This window comes from Serpula lacrymans, assembly GCF_000218685.1.
Source record: "Serpula lacrymans var. lacrymans S7.9 unplaced genomic scaffold SERLAscaffold_3, whole genome shotgun sequence".
In the NCBI taxonomy this organism is placed as follows: domain Eukaryota; kingdom Fungi; phylum Basidiomycota; class Agaricomycetes; order Boletales; family Serpulaceae; genus Serpula; species Serpula lacrymans.
The window spans coordinates 2,713,033-2,727,433 of NW_006763292.1; the positions used below are offsets into that span (position 1 = coordinate 2,713,033).

The 14,401-nt window shown below is 44.5% G+C and overlaps 7 protein-coding genes across 7 annotated transcripts; 3 read left to right on the forward strand and 4 right to left on the reverse strand.

The window, feature by feature from the left end:
• Positions 1-46: 46 nt before the first annotated feature.
• Slrcb2 (uncharacterized protein) lies at positions 47-1,506 on the forward strand (the record flags this gene model as incomplete). The annotated part of the gene is made up of 6 exons (XM_007314897.1): positions 47-257; positions 310-422; positions 474-540; positions 596-733; positions 787-1,219; positions 1,284-1,506. 6 exons carry the CDS (start codon positions 47-49, stop codon positions 1,504-1,506), a joined length of 1,185 nt encoding a protein of 394 aa, XP_007314959.1.
• A 769-nt stretch (positions 1,507-2,275) lies between these two features.
• Positions 2,276-2,833, reverse strand: Slphb2.1 (mating type pheromone; the record flags this gene model as incomplete). The annotated part of the gene is made up of 3 exons (XM_007315062.1): positions 2,276-2,385; positions 2,438-2,512; positions 2,575-2,833. 2 exons carry the CDS (start codon positions 2,694-2,696, stop codon positions 2,509-2,511), a joined length of 126 nt encoding a protein of 41 aa, XP_007315124.1.
• A 322-nt stretch (positions 2,834-3,155) lies between these two features.
• Slrcb1 (uncharacterized protein) lies at positions 3,156-4,860 on the forward strand (the record flags this gene model as incomplete). Its single annotated transcript, XM_007314898.1, has 8 exons — positions 3,156-3,375; positions 3,435-3,547; positions 3,602-3,668; positions 3,721-3,735; positions 3,786-3,908; positions 3,967-4,411; positions 4,468-4,657; positions 4,681-4,860. 8 exons carry the CDS (start codon positions 3,156-3,158, stop codon positions 4,858-4,860), a joined length of 1,353 nt encoding a protein of 450 aa, XP_007314960.1.
• Positions 4,861-6,212: 1,352 nt separating this feature from the next.
• On the forward strand, positions 6,213-6,806 carry Slphb1.1 (mating type pheromone; the record flags this gene model as incomplete). Its single annotated transcript, XM_007315063.1, has 2 exons — positions 6,213-6,477; positions 6,539-6,806. The coding sequence occupies one exon, from the start codon at positions 6,344-6,346 to the stop codon at positions 6,473-6,475; it is 132 nt and encodes a 43-aa protein (XP_007315125.1).
• A 2,177-nt stretch (positions 6,807-8,983) lies between these two features.
• On the reverse strand, positions 8,984-9,757 carry SERLADRAFT_459537 (uncharacterized protein; the record flags this gene model as incomplete). Its single annotated transcript, XM_007314899.1, has 3 exons — positions 8,984-9,359; positions 9,412-9,563; positions 9,632-9,757. 3 exons carry the CDS (start codon positions 9,637-9,639, stop codon positions 9,097-9,099), a joined length of 423 nt encoding a protein of 140 aa, XP_007314961.1.
• A 2,022-nt stretch (positions 9,758-11,779) lies between these two features.
• Positions 11,780-12,546, reverse strand: SERLADRAFT_459540 (uncharacterized protein; the record flags this gene model as incomplete). Its single annotated transcript, XM_007314900.1, has 3 exons — positions 11,780-12,220; positions 12,273-12,424; positions 12,488-12,546. The coding sequence occupies 3 exons, from the start codon at positions 12,493-12,495 to the stop codon at positions 11,958-11,960; spliced, it is 423 nt and encodes a 140-aa protein (XP_007314962.1).
• A 414-nt stretch (positions 12,547-12,960) lies between these two features.
• On the reverse strand, positions 12,961-13,916 carry SERLADRAFT_459541 (uncharacterized protein; the record flags this gene model as incomplete). Its single annotated transcript, XM_007314901.1, has 6 exons — positions 12,961-13,014; positions 13,070-13,090; positions 13,144-13,251; positions 13,307-13,405; positions 13,468-13,486; positions 13,623-13,916. The coding sequence occupies one exon, from the start codon at positions 13,872-13,874 to the stop codon at positions 13,656-13,658; it is 219 nt and encodes a 72-aa protein (XP_007314963.1).
• Positions 13,917-14,401: the final 485 nt, after the last annotated feature.

The window sequence follows — 14,401 nt, forward strand, 5'->3', positions numbered from 1 at the left end:
ATCCCCTCTGCATCTCTCCCTCTCCCCATAAGATTCTTGAATCACTATGGCCAACTTAGAGTACCCCATTTACCCCATCTTTGCATTCCTTGGCTTCATCGTATCCCTCATCCCCCTTCCATGGCACCTTCAAGCTTGGAATTCGGGAACGTGCTACTACATGATCTGGACATCGCTAGCATGCCTTAACCAATTCATCAACTCCGTCGTGTGGCATGGCAGCGCCATCAACTATGCACCAGTTTGGTGTGACATTTGTGCGTTCGATTCTTTTATCTCACTGAACATCGCAGCTAAAGTCCTTTACAGCTATACGCATCATGTTGGGCGCTTCAGTTGGCATACCTGCTGCGTCTTTGTGCATCAATCGTCGCCTGTATCAAATCTCACGTGTTCATGCTGTTACTGTCACTCGCTCAGAGGTGTGTCGTTTGTTTCCTTTTTATTCTATTTGGTACTAAACACTTTCACAGAAACGTCGTGCAATTCTCATTGACACTTTGATATGTGTTCTCTTTCCACTCATTTTCATTGCCCTACGTATGCTCTCTATTTTTATTCATTCACAATACTTTATCCTGATTTTCTCTCACAGAATATATCGTGCAAGGTCATCGCTTCGACATCTACGAAGACGTGGGCTGCTATCCCTTCATCTACAATACCGCTCTCGCATTTGTCTTATCTGACATATGGCCAATCATCATTGGTATAATCTCGGCCGTATATTGTTGTAAGTGTTCCACATCATTGTAGTTTGTTTTCCAGCCTCTGATTACTTTGTAGGTCTATCCCTACACGCCTTTTACCGCCGTCGTGCTCAATTCAACGAATTCCTATCTAAAAACGCCTCACTAACAATAAGTCGCTACTTCCGACTGATGGCACTTGCAATGACGGAAATCGTCTGCACCATTCCCCTCGCTTCCTTTATGATCTGGCTGAACGCTACTGCACAACCCGTCGAGCCCTGGGTAAGCTGGCAAAACACCCACTACGATTTCTCGCGAGTCGCACAATATCCTTCCATCCTCTGGACTCGCAACTATTTGCTCGTCGTCGCCATGCAGCTCACGCGTTGGTTCGTAGTTGTCTGCGCGTTTATCTTCTTCGCCTACTTTGGCTTTGCGGCAGAAGCGCGAAGGCATTATATCACGGTGTTCTGGCGAATTGCCAAGCTTTTTGGTTATTCTCGTCCCCCGATGATCCCTTCTGCTGGGTAAGTTTTGTTCTTTCTCGTTATTATGGGAACGGTAGCTGATAGTTTTTATTTGATTTATCAGTTTTAATCCTCGCGCCCTTCATATGGCTTCTCATGGTTCATTGCCTGTCTACGTTGCAAAACAGAGTCCTGGTTTGAAACGTCCATACTCGCTATCACCCTCGCTAGCGGGAACTATCGACGAGAAGTTTGCCAGCTCGACCCAAGCTACTCCTTCTGATGCTACTTTCCCTGTCGTCCAATACAATGAATTGGACCTCAAGCAATCCCCGTACACTCCATAGCTGTATTTGACTTACTTTTCCCCGGTCATAATTTCTTTTTCTCAATGATTTCTCTCCTCCATTAAAGCGACATGCTGTGCCTTGTCGACGACGTTCTTTGACATCAACAATTTTCATATTTTCGAAACACGGATCGACACGTTGTATTGCTATATCTCCGGTCATCACCTTGCCACAGTATTCCTTCGTTGGTGTATTCGTAGAACTACCCACCTTTATCCCCTTCACGACTAGAATATAATACTCTCTGAATCTTATGATAAAGTTCACAGCATCGTGATAGTGTGCTTCAGTGTCGACTCGAATAACTTCACCACATTATACTCAGGCTAAATGAGTAGCACAATGTCTCCCGAACTCGGTGCTTGGACTTAGCGCCGTTCTCCTTTGATTTCTTTGTCTGAGCCGCTCAATAAAACGGAATACATTTCATTCCACAATTTAGCTCACTTTTATTTTCGGCGCCATCAATGATAAGGGAGAAAGTGTCCCGAGTCGATTCTATGATTTGTATGGAGCGGAACACTTGAATTCATGTGGATACAGATGGTTTGCACCAGTTTCTTATCGAAACCGCTCAAACAAGAGAGAGTTTCGTAAAGCTAGCTCAGAATTGATAATGTGCTTCGAACAGAGCTACGAGGTAGGTGCTGAGTTGTGACAGTATGTAATGTCGTTGGATAGCATAGAGGAGACATATGTAGCCATAAGTATAGAAGATGAAGACGAAAATAAAAGTGAATAAAGATAGAGATAGAAATTCTTTGCTACAAGGATAGCTTTATCGCACTGCGAATACATTTCGAGAAAATATGTCGACCTGAGATAGTAGAGATGTAAAATGTGGATGTGGTGGTAGTCACGGTTGAGTTATGAGGGCTAAGAAAGACGGTAAGACATCAGATGGAACAAAGCGACGTTGACAGCTTACTATCGCGGAGCGGAGTCGCATAGATGGTATAGCAGACTTCATGGAGGGCGGGAGAATGTTTCTGCATAGAATTATCTGAGACACAGTTGGAAGTCAGCATGATGCTACCAGCACCAATAATTGAAACAATTACTTACGCAATAACACAGTAGGTGCCAGGACGCCATGGCGAGTCCTCATTCACAGGGATGGAGGACTCAATGTCCACGTCGAGGTAAGATGAGTTATCTTGGATGGAAATTGTGGCAAAGGAGTCCATGTTTTGAGAGGTACGAGTGATGAGTCAAGAGTGTGAGTTATTGTGTTAAATCTTCGGAATGGTAGATGATACGTTGATTTGCAATTGCACAAGTAAAAGGTGTTAGCTTTGTGGATGTGGATAGTGGTAGTTGAGGACGCACAATGGGGGGGTATCGAGGTATTTATATGAACCAGGCATTATGAGCGAAGTACAATAGACAGGGACGGTCAGACATTGTCCATCCACAGAACTTACCAAAATTAGAAACACAATGAAATCACGCTGTCACACTGTGATCCTTGTCACTAACTCAAACAAAGGGAATGCAGACTGTTCACTAAACTCCGCCCATTGTCCTGGATTACCGACGAAGGATAAGCTCGTAGAAAAGATGGAGCTCTCCATACCAGGCTTTGTAGTCCTATCCTATCCCTGCTCTCGTCTTCTTCAGTTTTACTTTCCTGCGGTTCCAACAACATGGCCTACATCGTCAACCCGACCTACCCACTATTCCCCATCTTCGCATTTTTTGGTTTTATCCTCGTTCTCATTCCTCTACCATGGCACTTGCAAGCTTGGAATGCTGGCACTTGTGTCTATATGATCTGGGCTGCTGTGGCTTGCCTTATTGAATTCGTGAATTCTGTCGTCTGGAATGGCAGCGCTTTGAATGTTGCACCAGTATGGTGTGATATTTGTGGGTCTCTTTTCATGTCCTCAGTCGGTTTTTCATTTACCATTCTTACACCTTTTCAGCGTCTAAGATTCTGCTTGGTGCAGGAGTTGGGATACCTGCAGCATCGCTTTGTATCAGTCGAAGACTGTACAAGATTGCAGTCATTAAAACTGTCTCTACTACTCGTCAAGATGTATGCTTCGTTATTATCTCTGTGTATTTCATTTCACTGACTTGTTTCTTTCAGAAAGTTCGTGCCCTTGTAATCGACCTTTGTATTTCCATAGGCATACCTGTCCTCGTTATGATACTCCGTAAGTCCAGGCCATTATTCCCACCATTCTGAGTGCTTATCGTGTCTTTTAGATTATGTCGTTCAAGGTATATCCAACGGCATACTAACTGAGGTCCATCTAACATTGCTATCACAGGCCATCGTTTTGACATCCTTGAGAATGTGGGATGCTACCCTACCATATACAACACTCTTCCAGCATACTTCCTTGTGTTCATGTGGCCCTCGCTATTGGGCTGCGTTTCTTTCGTTTTCTCAGGTTAGTTTAGCTTCACTTTGGTAGACGACCATATAGCTCACTTACTAATTCTTCCTAGGCCTGACACTGCACGCTTTCTATAAACGTCGCCTGGAGTTCAGTCAATTCGTTAACTCCAATACCTCTTTGAGCATCAATCGCTACATACGTCTCATGCTACTTGCCGCGATCGAAATGGCTTTTACAATCCCCATCAGTATCTACAGTATCTATATCAGCAACAAGGGTGTCACTCTAGAGCCGTGGATCTCTTGGTCGAACGTGCACTATGGTTTTTCTTATGTTGGGCTCATTCCAGCTGTAGAGTGGGCGAGCGATCCTGGGTACAAGACATCCGTTGAAATGACTCGTTGGCTTTTCCCTTCCTGTGCTTTGTTATTCTTTGCCATATTTGGCTTCGCAGGCGAGGCCCGAAAGAACTACTGTCTTGCTTTCTGGTCTGTTGCGAAACTATTCGGTTGGAGCCCACGCAAACCCCAGCTATCAGTTCCTGCCTCTACCAGGTATGTCTTTGGGTGTGGCTGTCCTCAGCGTTTCTTACTCACCTTTTCTGTTGTAGGTGGAACGCTGCTTTCAAATCTAATTCAGGTGTCTCTGTTGGCTCTCTTCCCGCTTACACCCTTCCCACTCCACCTCGGCCTAAATACAACATGGATGATGACATCGAAAAATCTGCCGGACTTCCATCTGCACGCCTTCCTGAATACAGTAAAGGAGACGGCCAGTCCCCTACCGATTCAAAATATCCTGTAAGCGAATTTGATTTGGACAGCTCTCAGTCCCACCACAGCATGTCGATGTCCGATACTACTTATTGTTCGCCATCGCTTCCCCCCTCTCCATTGGAAGAACAAAGACCAGCCACCCTGCTTCCATTCCATCGGCCATTTACACCGCCCAGCGTGTATCCTATTGTATCACAATCTCCCATTCCGCGTTATCAAACTCGTGATGTTTAAATGACTCATCATACCAAGTCCCCGGACATAGACTCTTATCTTTTTCTAACTACCCTGCACATTTTGCATCCGTCTCTCTTTCGACTCACTTTTCCACGCTGAATCAACTCTCTTCGCTGTATTTCTTACTTTCCTGTCGTGTCACAGATCGTCTCTCCTTAAAGGTGTTTGTTGAATACTGGAAATCTTTGCTAGATCATACTGATAACTGTAGTAATTTCATGTAGCCCTTGAATGCATCTATTTTGCCTCTGATCCTTGGTTTCTGTCGTGTGATGCCTTCGTTGGCTGTCAGATGTCGAGCCGAGCCAAAAAAAACCAACTGCTTTTGACCACGTTTCACGCCTCAACGTCCAGCGTTCAAGTCCTGGCAAGACCTCGTCGTAGTACTTCTCTACGGTGGATGAGCCAGGATTGCAACCTACAGCTGCTCCTCCCCGGGTAAGAAGGATTTATTTTATATCTTGCAAAGCAAACGCACCTGTGACCCAGGTCCAGCATGGACTGCCCGAAATTCATTGTTCTTGTGCTACGCCCGAGCTACAATGGACGTGTCTTCATGCACTGGACAACATTTACATTCTCCAGATTCATCCAATCCATTCGAAGGTCTAAAACAGTGAATTGAAAAGGCGTTGACACGATACACAAGACCTACTGTTTCGACATATCCTTCGATATTCCAAACCATCGTTATAAAGGCAATAGACTCCTTAGGCTATCGAGTTTTATGAATCAGCCTCATCAATAGGTGAGCGCATACCTGATTTTAACCGGTGGTTATCGTCGTACTAACCTAGTTTTCTCACAAAAGTTTAATGTCAATACGGTGTCCAGCATTACACACACTGTATTGCTAGCTCGTTATTCTGCTGTACATCGGCCTCATGATCCATCATACTGCTCGCTTTGCCGTCCGTCACTTAAAGCTTTTGCGACTCTGTCTTTATCGACAACCTACATACGATACGCCAACTTCAGACGCGCCAGCACAGTAAAATAACGGGAATGTAAGTCAGCATTACTTTGAAGATTCCAATATTAGTACCTAAAGTGAAATGTTTTGTTGTCAAACACGTTCAGGCATCGTTCAGAGGCTCCTACATTCCCTGTTTTCTGCAGATGGCAAGTGGAACGGGAGGGGTTTCAGTATGTTACGTGTGGCGTGATATACGGACTGCTTCGTCCACACCCCTTAAAATTACCCGGTGGCCGCTGTAGCCGAGTGGCCACATTTCAGGAATTCTGGTGGACATGGCCACTCGCTTACCCACAAGACAATGAGAGAGGAAAACAAGGCTGGAATATATAAAGGGCCAGCTACACTTTTTCTCTCCTTACTCTTGACTCCCACCTCGCGAACCAAAGGTGCCTACCAGCTCACACCCTGACTACCAACCTCCCGCCAGCCTCACTCGCGCTATAAATCGAGCTTTAACCCAATCCAAACACCCTTCATCACTTATCATCGAAGTCATGGACTCATTCACCACGCTTGACTTGACCATTCATCCCTCTGAGACTGTTCACGTCGAACAGGATCCCGCCTCCATCCCCGTTAACGAGGATACCCCTTGGCGCCCGGGCACTTACTGCGTCATTGCTTAGAGGTATGTTGTGACCTTAAGAGTTGTTGAGTTGAAAGTTAATCAAAGTTGGGTTTCATCGTAGCGTCTTCGTCGTCACCAAAACACATTATCCCCCCTCCCCCCAACTCATCCATCTACCCCCACACTTCTTGTGGGGGTCATTTTACCTATCTTCGACTTCACCCTCGCTACATCAGCGACATGCCAACCACGTTTCATCGTAACCAAACACATTACCACCCCCCTCCCCACAATCCATCAGTCGACTACCACACTTCTTGTGGGAGTCATCTTACCCATCTTCGACTTCACCTTCGCTTAATCAGCGACGTCTACACGACGTTTCATCGTCTTACTTGTTGCATTGATGCCTATCCGACCGACCCCTCATCATTGATTATCACCTTCGCATCCACTCTTGTTACCTAACTTATCTTCTTCCTCGGGCTTGTCGTTTGACACAAGATCGCATTGACTTATGTATCACTTCGATTTTCTTTGGTTCTATTTTTCTAGTGTTGTTTGTTTCCGTCATATCTAACATGATTCTATGTTATCATATGTATGATACAATATGTCTACTGTGTTATTAACTTTTCCTACCCAAACGCTCTGGAGTTTATGCTAGTTTTCCTATATATCTATCTCTATTTTATCTGCACCGAAAAGTTTCATTTTTCTTCGCCTTGGTCATTTACTGTACAGTGTACAATACACAACAAAGCGCGTGCGCATCAAAAATATTTCGTTTCCTTCCTTCTGATCAATCACTGTACAGTGTACGATACACAATAAATCACTGCATACCGACAAAAAAAAATCATTTCCTTTCCTCCTCTTCAAAGTACAACTTCAAGCACTTGTGCACCAAAAACATTTCGTTTTTATTCGCCCTCATCATTTATTGTACAGTGTACGATACACATCTTTGCTCTCTCAAAAGTACAAAACACCTGTACGTACGCCAAAAAAATTCACATTTCCTTCTTTGATTTCCTATTGTACAATACATAGATTTCCTCTCTCAAAGCTAAAAAGCACTTGTGCACCAAAAACAAATTCGTATTTCCTCCTATGATTACCTACTGTACAGTGTACGATACACAATTTCTACCTCTCTCTCCCTGCCCGAAATGAGTATGCTATGCTTACCTACATTGCTCTGTGTGAAAACCTAAGACAACGCCTGAAGCCTAAACAAGTTTTGAGACAACCTGAGTGATCTTTCAGAATAAAAAGTTGAACGTGTAAGTTTGTCCTGTGAGTGAGTGTTTGAGTATTTGAGTTTCGTGTATGGTTATATGGATCTACTTCCACCTCTTAAACCCAAACTCAGAGTCAGAATCAGCCTCAACATATCCACGGCCATCGATATTTTTTTTGCGGGAGCCTTCGCAGGTAATTTGGCTGAAGTTCTCTTGTCTTAATCGAGTCATCCCGGCGAGTTCAGGCACTACTAATGTAGTCTCTTGGTGAAATATGTCTTCACAGTGAGCATCGACATTCTGAGCTCGGCGGCGTGTTGTTAAAGCCCAAGTAGAAGGAAGAGACCGTTATCTCATGATTCGGAATGAATGGTTGAAAGTTGGCGAAAAAGTGGGATTGAGACTCAGATTTATCTTATCTTATCTAAACAGAATCCAAAAAAGGAAATAGAAATATAGTCGCTCGGAGTCGCCTCAGGTTCTGCCAGTGAGTGTCTGCAATGCGGTAAGTTTCATGAAATCAGCATCAACTACATAACATGGCCCTCCGGGGCAGACCTGGACCCGTCTGTTCTGCGTTTCGGTCCCCTTATTGTGGTGAGTTACCTAAGCATTAGCATTCATCTCTATAATGCACAAAACGGCGAGGTAAAGTTTCTCAGCACTGACTCATTTAAAGTACAATTTTGCAGGTATCTCTGATAATTGACAAGTTGTAGGTGCTCCAAAAATTGTATGTCAGGATCTGGCTCTGTCTGCTACCACACAAACCACTATATTAAATGGAAAGCAAAGGAAGTGAAGAGGCGACAGACAGTATCAAGTCATATGAATTGCTTACAAATGGGAGGGCGAGTCATGCAGATTGGTACATAAGAGGTATAAAAGTTCCGGGAAGAAAAAAAACTTCAATGTCGAAATGGAAACCTGGAACCTCTGGTCCAGGAATATGTCTTCTTATTTACTTAGAATTATCACAAAGAACGATATGAATATGCAAAAATAGGCTACGGGACCACTTTACTTGGGAATGACTGGGCGCGGGCTGGTCACCCTCGGTCTTGGGCTGGGGAATGCTAGTATCGAACCATGACGGTGTTCTTCCTTGGCAATGAAAGGTAAGGCTAAAACAAGCGTCGCAAGCTAGCGTTCATACTTGTTTCGCTTCAGTCCGCTAATCCGCTAAATATAATAGTACTGCAGTATTGCGTCCTAGCAAAATCCTGAGTGGATTAGCATTGCGTGTCGCATCGCAAGGTATAATTTCAAGTCTTTCGCACGTCAGGATTGGGCCAACACTTATTGACACGTCCGACAAGAAAGCACACACACACTGAAACATGACCATTCGACATCACTACAAAACATCATGTAACCGTACACTACAACCTTGGCCATTTCCTTTCAAGTCCATCGATATTCTCTCTCTCTCTATCTAGACGTTCGCAATTATGAAGCGGCAAGTGATATCTTCGAACACACTAGACCTGAGGGACTTGCTGTAGCTCGTAGTACCAGCCAGGCTGGACAAGAACACAGTCTCATCGCTCAAGGAGCGTTGCTTGGTGATAGTAAGGTTAGCCAAACCATCACCGATGAAGAGAGTTCCGAGAATGACAGCATCGGTGCTGTTCATAGCGTCACACTTGATGTCAAAGTTCGGGGTGTCGTACATCCTGACATATTTTCCATTGGCACCTAGGATGGAAGCTATCAATGTTACCGCGTTGGATGTCCTGGAATTACCCACCTATTAAGATGTTTCCACCGGTGACTGCTTCAACGGAGAATTTGGCGTTGGGATCATAGGCCTGGTCGGTGAACTCAAGGCCATCGCCAACGACTCTCAGGTATTTCCCGTCGATACCCTGGATGGTAACGTTGTTGGAGAGAGGGACGTATCTAGGCGGCAGACAAATTTAAAGTGAGTATGGAGTAGAGTAGAGTAACCCTGTAATGCGAGGGCTTACTTAGTCATTGTGGAAAATAAGTACGCTGAGGTGACTTGTAAGACTGGGGGGTTTGAGGATTGTGCTGTTCAAGTCGGTGGTATGGCTTGTATTTATACGCAAAATGAACGGTGAAGATCAGGCTCCTGCCAATAATGCGACTTTGTGTCCGTTGCACGTTGTTTGCCAGTGTGAGGCCGACAATACAGCGGTCCGCTCATCCACATTGAAGTTCTGACATGACATAGCCATAAAATCATCCCCAATGGACGTGAATACCTATCAGATCTCGCAACTCGAAAACCCCGGTGAAGCCACATTTTCCAAGCAAGACAGATGTCACGCCCAAAACTATCCGTTAGCCCACACTTTTCAGAATTCATGGTGCGAACCGCGGAATATAACCAACTCCGTAGAACCTGTTTTTAAAAACAAATATGTTGGACCACTTGTCATCGAGTTCAATTCAATTCCATGGTTCCGAGCTGCCGGGATTGGTGAAGTTGGGGACCAGCCAGGTCCTTCAGCGGTCTCGTGTTCAGGAACTCCCCTGTGATACACGAGTTCATGAGAAATGGCTGCGACTCCATTTAGTATGTCATCAGAATACGACAAAGTGGCAATAGCAGACGTACCTTATCGATCTCATGCGAAGCTGCATCTACTAACAGGGGTAAGACGTATACACTTCTCTGGTGTGAACTTGAGGCAATCCTTGAAAATAGTTGAGCCTATCAGTACAACAATGCGGGGCGGAGCGATACGTTAATAAGATATGTCCTTGTTTGAGTTCGTGATTGTAACTGCAACTTCCATTAAACCTGCTTAACATAGGGACGGATCACAGCCCCATCAGCAATAGTTAATCAGATATGTCAGACATATGACAAACAAACTGTAAATCAGACGCAGCATGTCCTCGGTGCGAGAAAGTGCTGGACGACGAAGGGTCCTTGTATTTCCTGGAAGTATCGACATCGGGAACATTATCTGCGTGGAAACTGACTGCGCACCTTTGCTAATTGTATGCATTGGCGCATGGGCGCAGGGGAGCGTCAAATCGACGAATATAGATTATCCAGTGTTAAACACTTAGGAAATGTTGACACATCATTGGGAAGCCAAGAACTGATATATCTATACGTTATTAGATCAATAACCAGCTTTGACCAACCATGCAATGAATACAGGATAGCATGCTTTTCTGCTTGATAAAGCGGTAGACTTGCAGTTGGATTACGGTCGCCCCATACATTGCAGAAAATCGTGGGTTTGTGCCTATGCATCTCATGGTCATGAATCCTGCTTACTGTTCAAGAACGAAAATACTGAATGAAGAATATGAAATGAAGAATATGAAGACTGACCCCGAAGTATTTCTTTCCAGTGCTGAATAAGAGCGTACCTTGTCAACCAGATTGCGAGGGCAAAGTCCTACTGACAAAAAACACAAATACGTACCGGCGATACATGGTTTCCGAATATTGACGCTCATGCTTAGAATTAGTACGCTCAGTACTTAGCGCTCAGCCTCCAAGCATCATGCCGAACCATAATAGCTCGGATGTACCTTAAATCCATCGATCGTGGCAATACAAAATTTCATTGATCAAGTTATTGACGCTTGTACCCATTTTGAATTATACCGATCCCCTTTCACCACGAAATCCCCCCCGCGGATAGATACTTTCTGCTGCGCTCGAGGCGAACTTGAGATATATGAACCAGAATAAGGTGGGCTGCAGGAAAGTAGCGATCCAGACTCACAATGCAACCATTGCTATGATAGTGCACTGCCAGTAAGCGCCGGTTTGCCCGCAAACAAGTCTGATGAGCCGGGTCGCTCCGATACTACTTAATTTCAAAGTCCGGTGAACTGCCATCGAGTAAATCAGCGACATGGAATGTTCTATCTGGTTTTCTTGCTTTACACAGTATCAAAGTATCAGTATCTCGTGCAGGGCAATCATCACAATCCATAAAGTCTTAGTCAACATCCTCTGCCTGTGAAACGCTATTCCGTTCGTAGTTTCATGATAACTTACACTCAATACTCCCGTTGTTTGTTGAAACTCTACTTTTTTTAAAACAAATAAAGTTTAAGCAGTCTGGAAATTATGTCGTTGTACTGCTTAGTGATAACATATCACCGACTACCTTCAAGTTGAGAGCCAAGACCAATTGAAGTCATTTTTCACAGAATCAACGCGGAAACATACACACTAATTGACCATTCCGACTCGCTACAAATCTTCATCAAACAAACCGATCATCAACCAACTATCTCTACAGTATCCTACACTATAACATTGGCCATTTCATGTCAAGCCCATCGATATTCTCTCATCTACACGTTCGTAATCGTGAAACGGCAAGTGACATCCTCGAAAACGTTAGCCCTGAGGGACTGACTGTAGCTCTTAGTACCAGCCAGGCTGGACAAGAACACAGTTTGCTGACTCAAGGAGCCTTGCTCGGTAATGGTGAAGTTCACCAAACCATCGCCGACGAAGACAGTTCCGAGAATGACACCATCGGAACTGTTCAACGCGTTGCACTTGATGTCGAAGTTCGGGGTGTCGTACATCCTGACATATTTTCCATTGGCACCTAGGATGGAAGCTGTCAATGTTACCGCGTTGGATGTCCTGGAATTACCCACCTATTAAGATGTTTCCACCGGTGGCTGCTTCAACGGAGAATTTGGCGTTGGGGTCATATGTCTGGTCGGTGAACTCAAGGCCATCGCCAACGACTTTCAAATATTTCCCGTCGATACCCTGGATGGTAACGTTGTTGGTGAGGGGGGTGTATCTAGGCGGCAGACAAATTCAACATGAGTATGGAGTGGAGTAATCCTGTAAGGCGAGGACTCACTCAGCCATTGTGGAAGATAAGTACGCTGAGGTGACTTGTAAGACTGGGGCTTGAGGATTGTATTGTTCAAGTCGACGATGTAGACTGTACTTATACATACACGGGTAATAGCTACGAGTCTTCTGATCTTGTCATTTGTCATTAGTACCCGTCATTTTCCTTTGACAGCTTGTATATCGCACGTCAGATCGAATACAGCTCTAGCCATTCACATTTCAGTCCCGTCATGTCATAAAATCATTGTCAGTTGAACCTTTTACACCTCGCAACTGAAAAATACCGGTGAAATTACTCCCTTGGGAGGATGGCTGCGCATTGTCAATAATTGCACCTGGGGCAAAGCGGAAAAATCGGAATTTCCGTAAAGCATATGATTAACACAGTACAGTTTGAACAGTTTTTAAGTGGTTTACATTCCACTTTGAGGTTCCATATTGCCAACTTTGTTGAAGGAGCTAGATAATTGATAACTTATTAGGCTGACGTTGGGCGAGGGGATCTTCAGTGGCCCAAATTCGTGAGAATGACTGTAGCTTCCATTCCGCATGTCATTAGGATAAGACAAGTGGAAACCAGACATACCTAGCTGGTCCTGTGAAGTATCTGTGAGATTGTTGAGTGTCCTTCTATGGTTATGGTTTGAACTCGTGACTGACAATGAAAATTGTTGAGCCTATCGAGACAACATCATGAAGCAGAGCGATTCGTCGATCAGATCTTTCCTTGTATTCTTGAATCGTTGGGAATGTATCTGGACATGGTACCTGTAACTTCCATTGAACTTGTGACTGAGGCATAGGGGCAATCAAAGCAACGGACAATTAGACATATCACGGAGACATGTCAAAGAAAATTTAATCAGGAATCCTTGGGCACGCACATCCTCAGCGCAAGAAGGCGATAGGTATTGAAGCGGCCCTGGATCGCACGGAATAATTGGTATGTCAGGGACAACAAATGCATGGAAACTGGAAGCGCACCATCTCCAACAGTGCATGGCTATGGTCGTGAGTGAAAAGAACATGTTCAGCTGACGAAGATAGCCCATCAAATGTTGAAAATCTAGGAGATATCAAAGCACCGTCGTATTACCAGGAACTAAAGAATTGATACGATATATCAACAAATAACATACAGATTACCTTCAGAAATCCAACCGCTCATGATATTAGGACGTTGGTTGTCGTTTGTAGGCTTGTAAAAAGAAAGACGGAAGAATCAGCCACGTTATTGGATAGTTTATTTTTTTCGGCGGAGTTGCAGATGGATTGTCTTCCTCGTACACTGTAATGATCGCGGCTTGTACCCTCATGTGCCTCGTGACCCACGCGCGGCACATTTCCTGATATTTGTTATCACGGATCGTACGTATGTAATGAGTGGACATTTTGGTCCGAATCAATTACGATACAGCTTATCCATGCCATATCTGTGGTTGCATCACGGTGACTCGAAAGTACCTGTATGGAAAATCCTTTAGGTACTGCGTAAGTTCGTACCCAAACATATTACAGAGATACTGACCAGAGGCACACATATCTCACGCATTCATATGGAGTCGGCAAACCATCTTTTCCGAATATCTGCGCTCAGTCATTGCTCTCAGCCTCCAAGCACCATGCCAAACTATCATATATGAATGTACCTTGAAGTCATTGACATTGTGAAGTTTCCTCTTTCAGATGATGGGCAATCATTCCGATTGGCGCTCGTCTAAACGCGCGTCATCCCAGTATTGTTCATTTTCCCTCAGGGTAGCGTGTGGCCGAAAGCACTGCTTTTTCTTTTTGGGACAAAAAGGAGCCCCCGGTTGAAGGATACGTGATAGAGAAATAGCACGAATACCAAGGTAGACGGTCACGAAAGTGAACAAGACTCACTGCGGAATACCAATGCAATGGTCTAATTTTGGAA